The 8,023-nt window shown below is 28.1% G+C and overlaps 1 protein-coding gene and 1 pseudogene across 1 annotated transcript; one reads left to right on the top strand and one right to left on the bottom strand.

Annotated features, from left to right (window-relative positions):
- Positions 1-193: 193 nt before the first annotated feature.
- Positions 194-1,556, bottom strand: LOC113558393 (zinc finger MYM-type protein 1-like). Its single transcript, XM_026963845.1, has 2 exons — positions 1,367-1,556; positions 194-1,098 (listed from the first exon to the last, which is right to left on the bottom strand). The coding sequence occupies exons 1-2, from the start codon at positions 1,554-1,556 to the stop codon at positions 194-196; spliced, it is 1,095 nt and encodes a 364-aa protein (XP_026819646.1).
- A 3,856-nt stretch (positions 1,557-5,412) lies between these two features.
- Positions 5,413-8,023, top strand: part of LOC113558392 — a 38,671-nt pseudogene continuing 36,060 nt past the window's right edge.

Genomic DNA, 8,023 nt, shown 5'->3' with positions numbered 1-8,023 from the left:
TTTTTGGATTCGATTTTAACAATTTCTTTTTGATCAAAATGTTTTTGAAATTTCTACTAAAGCTTCTTTTATATAATCATAACTAAATACAACAGCTTTTGTTGCATCTGCACGACATGACCATCGGGTTTCATTCAAATTCTTTAAAACGTAAACACGTTTATTTTTATCTATGCAAGCTAATTTTTTTGTTTTAAAAGTGAATAACGTATGGGAGTGGCAGTAAAAACACGTAAAGATTTTGTATGAAATCAAAGAAACGAATAGCTGCAATACACGAGTTGGCTGCTGTTTTCCCAACTAAATTTAACGAATGACCACAACAAGGAACAAATTCTGCGAATTCATTTTTATTTTTAATTAAGGCTTGCATACCTTGATATTTTCCACTCATGTTTGCCGCATTGTCATATGATTGACCACGGCAGTCAATCAATTCAATTTCATGATGGTCCAAAAATGTAATGAGAGTATTTGCCATTTCAATGCCAGTGTGGCCACAATTTGGTAGAAATGTTAAAAATCTTTCTACTGGATTCATTTTTTCCATATAGCGTACTACTATAGTCAATTGATCTATATGTGCTTCATCGGGAGTAGAATCTACAGATACCGAATAATATTTTGATTTTTTAATTCTTGTTATTATTTCGCCTAATACTTCTTTAGCCATAAGATCAATTAATTCTTCACAAATAGTTGATGAAAGGTAATTTGTGTGACCACTTTTTTTATTCGCATGATCTTTTATATGAGCTGACAGAAATGGATCAAACTCCGCCACTAATTCAAGAATTCCAAGATAATTTCCATTTCTTGGTGAACCAATTATTTCGTCATCTCCTCTAAATGCTAAGCCACGTTCTGAAATCAATTTGATTGTGCTAATTACTCGCTTTAGAACTTGGCGCCAATAGGAAGATATTTCTGTTATCTGTTTTTGAAGTTGTTGATCTAGACAATCATTTTCTCTCGCTCGATGATTTATTGCAATAATTGCTTCAAGATGATGTTTTGATGTTTCATGTTGGGATAACTTTTCAGCTGCATGCTTCCAATCACAAAATCCATCACTAGATAACTTTCCATTTTTTGTCCCTAATAGTTTGCAAATATAACAATACAATTTACCAGTAATTGGAGAGAAACATAGCCAATTACGATTAATAACTTCTCTATTTTTAGTTATCCGTTTGAAAAAATGTATAGAACATTTTCTAGTATTATTTGCAGAGCGATCAACCCGATTTTGTAGAAAAGATTTTGTTTCTAATAACTTTTCATCGCAGTTTTGCAAGTTTGTTAAACCTTGTTTTATCCAGTATTTTATTAGTATTTATATTAGTAGAATTTTGAGGCCAAATACCAACATCATTTTTAAAACCAATAAAAGAGTTTGAAATTTCGGGTTCTACGATGGGTTCATTTTCTATAATATTGGTATTTTTGGCATTTAATTCAAGATGTTCAGAATCATCATTTGATTTTTTTTTTTCTATAGATGAATTATTCTCCGCTGTTGAGCTAGACTGTTGAATTACTACATTTTCACACATAGTTTCATTTTCTTTGGAGGTTAAAATTTCAACATTTTCATTAGTAATATCATTATTTAAAACATTTGTTAACTGCCTCGAAGAAGAAAAATAGTTGGTCAGTTTTGGAATTTGGGAAATAACTTCTTCTATCTGTTTATCACGTTCTACCTTCAATTTTCTTTTTTGTGCACCAGAAGTATATATACGAGGTTTGTATGACGATCGTTCATAATTTTGGTTAACGAAGAATTTATGACTATAATAGAGTAAAAGATATTTATATTTTTTTATTAATTATATAATAATTAATTGACGATTATAATTTATAATATATAATAATTAATAATAATTAATATTTTAATAATATAATATAAATATAATTACGTTAAAGTGTAACGTTTCACAATAAACTACATCTCAATCCGACGACGACAGAAACTTAATAGAATTTGATAATGTACAAATTAAATAAAATACGAGACACAAATTTCATTAAATCGATTCGAAATTACTTAGAATATTTACAAATACACATTTAAGTATTCAGTGTATGTTTCAATCTGGTAGGATTATTATTTAAAATAACAATTAAATAACTAATATCGACGAAAAATCGTCAAAATTTAATTTGTCTTGTGTGAATTTCTAACTTTTTCGCGTATTTGCGGTAAAAAATTTTAATCATTGGAAAGAGGAAGTCTAGAAAGTCTTAGATTATATTTTCAAGTCTTTACTTAATAATAATATACATATAATACAATAAATAATAATACATTAAACTAACCTGGATAAATATCACGATCAAAATATTATACCAAAATATACTAGCGTGGTTGAAGAGTGTACACGTCTACTGCATCAAATATGAAGGTACAAATGAAATCTTTATCTACGTTATCGTCGGCTATCGCATATTTTTATTTATAACTTAATCGGTACGTATTGTTGTATTTATCTACAACAGCGGCTAGGCGGCTTGCTACACAAGTTGTATGTGTATATTTATAACTTGTTTTTTTTTTTATCAATATTTAAAACCATACCAAATTACGAATATTATTCAATCGGGATTATCCTATGCTATACATGTCCATAATAATCGATTTTAAATTTATATTTGTAAACTCGCAACTTATTTTTATGAATTTATAATATAGGTACAAGTATATTAATAATAAGATTATTTATATATTTATGACAGTATCAACGATTAAACATTTTATTGAAGTTGTAGTTTTATCTATTTTTAAAATATTATATTATCGCGTTTTATATTTAAAAAAATTCCACTGAGAAGAGGCCCTCATTTTGTGGGGCCCGGGGCCCCTGGGCCCTCTCCTAAATCCGGCCCTGACTGTGTGTATAGTGTCTATAAATGTATGTTGTAATAACATGTAATGTATCGTAAGATTTAACAATAGGCATATACATTTACATACCATATTGTATAATGACTTATATGTTCAAATTATTTGTATGTATGTATTTCAATGCTTTATTTTTTTTTCAATATAGATATTTATACTATTAAATTCTGTCATTTTAGTTTCCCTATTCCAAAAAATAAATAAAAAATGTATGAGATAATTCACTAAATGATCATACATAATGCTTTAAGAGTGTTACAATTACAATTAACAAATAATAATATTCATAATTACATGGACATAAATAGGAAAATGTTGGGGGAGGCTTAGCCCTCTCTGAACTACCTTAAGCTCTCCCTAAGATATGTACATAATTATAATACTACACATTTTAGTATATAGCCAATATAAATTATAATAAATAATATTTATAGTTTATAAACTAAACAATTTGCTATAAGCAAACTTCAAGATTTGAAGAATCTAATGGATTAACTTATACTTCAAACGGCCAAGGTGTTCAAAGTTTTCAAGTAGAAAAGTTCGATAAGTATCGATGTGTAATAGTTATGTACCTACTGACTCGTATTGAAGTCTGCGTCTAATATGGGTCTGGTACGTATATTGTACTATGTATGTATAATTTCTTGTACGCTCTTGAAAATTGAACTCATTCTTTCTTGAAAATCTTGAATTTCAAGATTTCGAGTAGGATGTAAATATCTAAAGAAGTGACTAGATTATACATCATAATATTTTATAATAAATTGATGTCTACTTGATAAAAAATATTTAAAACAAAAATGCAAATGTAAATTATAATTACAGGCTCCAATTATTATAAAATACAAATTATAATATATGTATTATATTATATGCCAACTCTAAGAAAAATAACATTTTAATTCATAATTTTAATTGTTTTAAGGCATTTTGTATTTAACACTTTAACGGATTAATGTCTTTAAGAGGAAGTCTCACCCTCGTGTGATGTCTCAGTCTTACACACGTACGACATGGTAAATTTTCGTTCACTAGTTTCAATTATGAGCAGTTTCAAATATTTAATAATTTCATACTCATAACTCACCTAAAAATTAAAATATCGTAAAAAGCCAACGAGAGAACACAGATAATGTTCTTACCTAAAAGTTTGATAATAGGTCAATTCAGTATTCACTCTAATATTAAGGCTTAAGGGGATTCGATACCGTGATTTTCTGTTTTTGTCTAACGCACGCGCGATATAGGATTTTAGTCACACTTTTGCCAATCATAACAATTGATCTAATGAAGCGATAAGAATTCTAAAAACAGATTTGAATTTTTCGTTGAATCTACTTGAAATTACTTTCCCAGATTTTTGACTTTTTGATTTAACTTCGTCAAAAATTGAAATACGTCAATTCTTAATTACTCTTTTCTAACATATTTCTTTTTAGGAGTTTGGAGGAAAATATCAAAGCTGTGAGAAAGTCGATTTCAAATAGACTTGACGTCAAATTCAAATCTGTTCTCAGAATTCTTATCGCTTCATTAGATCAATTGGTATGTTTGGCAAAAAACATGTCTAAAATACTATATCACACGTGTGTTAGACAAAGACAGAAAATCACGGAATGGTGTCCTCTAACGTATTTTATTAGTACAAACAAATTTAGCTATACAAAAAATCAATAAGTTCTCATTTTTTTAATGACACTGAATTTTAATTCTACAATAGTTAAAAGTAAAGAAAAATTCAAATTGCATTTCCAAACAGCGAGTGACCGAAAGTGTTTAAAGAAAAATGTTGTGTCTTGCGTCTTATTAAATAATAGCTTATTTGGTCGTATTGCTTGACATCGGACCACTACTCTCTCTACTACACTATTGAAAATGGTTAACGATAATTTACCATGTCGTACGTGTGTAAGACAGAGACAACACACGCGAGTGAGACGTCCTCTTAAGCAGTATGAAAACATGGGCCTTTATAGGGCAGGAAGCGCGCTCTGGTGTCTATACGGCTGTGGTAATAATTTCAATGAAGAGTGTGTACGCACTGGGGTCCTGAGTGACGACACCTCATATAAACTATATAGGCATCCATCTTGTTGAATACTCATCACTGAGATAGAGCAGTCTTATCTTTGTTCATGATACTATAATAATTGTTATTTCCCGCGAAACGCTGTAATACCGATAGCTGAAATCGAGAAAAAGAAGTTATACGAGGTACGACCGTCTCGCGGATGTTGTATACTGTAAACGTCGTAGAATTCGTATTTTGATTAATCGCGAACGTACGTATTGTATTCGAATACTAATAACGATGTTAGTCCGGTGTACGCTTGCTACGCAAGATTTAAACATTCCACAGTTGAATGCACGGCCGCTCAAATCATGCGTGTTGACCAAAAAAATAAACGACCGTTATTATCTGTGCGTTAAGAACTCAATGTATCCGAATAATGAATACTTCAACTTGGCCATGGTGAAAAAAATCTACCATCAATTCGTTGCAGATGGAAGATGGGATTGGAATTCATAGAGCCCAAAAAATATTGATGATAGATTCCCAAGACAAGTCAGATGTTTACACGTTGTACACTCAAATTAAGGATATTGTTGATGGTAAAAAAGTGAACATTGCTACATGTCAAATGCCCAAGACGGTATCTAATAAAAAAGCTGTTGTTAATCGTTTTGATCCAACAGCTCTCAAGTTTGTAGCTGTTGATCGTTTTGACAACCGTGTATTGAATATGAGACATCTGACCACACTTGTGCTAGAAAATTGTGAATTACCAACGATCCCTGTAGAAGTTGGTAGTTTACCGATTACATATCTCAGCATATCGGATAGTAAACTTCCAACCAATCAAGATACGTTCTGGAATTGGACGTCTATAACAACAATTTGTGATACATTAACGACTTTAAAAATGGATTCTATAGGCATTACAAGATTACCGTTTGAAATAACGTTCCTAAAAAATCTACAAACTTTATCTACAACCAAAAATGAACTGGTAATTTAGTAATTGTATTACTACTTTTGTTTAATAATTGTCTTTTTTACAATGCACTTAAAAACTATGATTTTGTTCTCTGATTAACTGTGGGTAGTTATGTTATATTTCATATTATTTTTCAAATGCATTGTGTTTTGAATGCATATTTTCTGTTGCATCTACCTATTCGATACATAATAAGTAATGTTACTTTAGTATACTTGGTGTTCTTAGTTTTTTGTGTATTGTACATGAAAAGATTTTAAAAAAATATTAATTTTGAGAATTTAGGTAAAAGTCTAAAAATTCATTATTCTTCATTAATCTTGAACTTGGAATTATATGTATTTAAAAATTAATATAATATATGATGTAAAGAAAAAGTGACAACCTAAATATGCAGTTATAAAAATTATGTTTATTTTTTATATAATTACTCGATAAAAAAAATGTTTATTACTATGTCAGGAGAATCAGTTTCAAACTTTATATAATTTACAATAATAAATTTTCAAATACGTACTTAAATTCAAACAATTTTTTAATATATTTAAATCATTAACTGCAATATTCTATTAACTCAACTAATGATAACATTATTAACAATAACAACGATAATATTTACTGTTCTTTTTTTTTTTTAATTCAATTAAAATGTATTTATTTTTCTTTTTCATATTTATTAGGTTGTTGTGTTGATTCACTATTGGTTTTGTTTCTCTAACATGTAGAATTTTCTGTCAACAGAGTAAATCTAGTATTGTTAACATTAATATTAGAAATTATTGTGAAATATCATTAACTTAAAAACATTATCTGTGTTTGTATTTTGACGTCTTATTATATTTCAATTTTTATGCAAGTTATAATTATTTAAAATATTATAATTTAAAAATAATGATGTAACTATATCTATAAAAAATTAAAACATTATAAAAAATCTAAAATAAAAACAAATAATGGTATCAATTTTAATTTTGATGGTAGGTTAATTCAATTTAATATTAAAACCAACAAAACAAGATTAATTCTACTAAATGTACATCTGATACTTATGTGTATAGAGCGAGCTTCAATTTAAAAAATTAATAAGTAAATTTATTGATTTATTTGATGTTAAATACATAAATCTTCCAAGTATGCATAATTAAACTTGGTATTTAAAATTAGTGTTATACAAACGTTACAAAGCATTTGCAAATGCATATAATTTCAGGCTCTTGATTTATAATTCTAAAAAGACAAAAATTAATTATACTTTTTGTTATTTATTATTATTATGCAAAACTCATGCTTTATTTTACGTACAAAATAAATTTAAATAGCTAGTTGTTTTAATCTAATGAGTAATTAAAAAAATATTGTTGTTTTTTTTCTAGTCATATTTGCCTCATTTCATCGGTGAACTTAAGAAACTCAAAAACTTGTTTGTTGCTGAAAATTTGTTAGTATACTTTCCTCATTGTTTATCTTCTAAAATTTTTAACAAAGTGGATCTATCAAATAACTTATTTCTCTTGCCGAGAATTCAACCATACGATGATCACTTACTTCGATATTTGGCTATATCGGGTATTGTAAAGGAAGACGGTTGTGAAAATGCAGTACACTCATTATATCATTTGGCATTATACAATTTGATGGATAATCGTGTACCATTCAAAGACAGGATATACCCTACACATTATGGATATACTTTAATTTAGCGGGTCGTTGTAGTGTGTGTGATAGATGGACACTACCACATTACTGTCAAATAAGTTATACACGTTCATTACCTAGAGCAGAACATTTAATAAAAGATCAAGCACTCAATAATATACCATGGCAATCAATGACTTGTGGTTTTCCAAATAATTGTATAATACAGGAGGAGGTTTAGTATAAGCTATATTTATTTATCAATATGAAAGTATCGGTATAACTATTTATTAAGTGGTCAATAGTAAATTACAGATTCAATTATTACTATTATTTATTGTTTTATCATGAAACCAATAATTAACTAACTATACTACAACTATAAACAAATTAAACAATTGTAAAAGTTTATTATTTTAAACAATAATTTATAAATAAATGGTTTTTTTTTTGTTTTTCATTTGAATTAATTGTAACTGTC

Source organism: Rhopalosiphum maidis, chromosome 3 (genome assembly GCF_003676215.2).
Source record: "Rhopalosiphum maidis isolate BTI-1 chromosome 3, ASM367621v3, whole genome shotgun sequence".
Classification (NCBI taxonomy): domain Eukaryota; kingdom Metazoa; phylum Arthropoda; class Insecta; order Hemiptera; family Aphididae; genus Rhopalosiphum; species Rhopalosiphum maidis.
The sequence above is the reverse complement of the archived record's forward strand: the minus strand, read 5'-3'. Positions and strand labels throughout refer to the sequence as shown.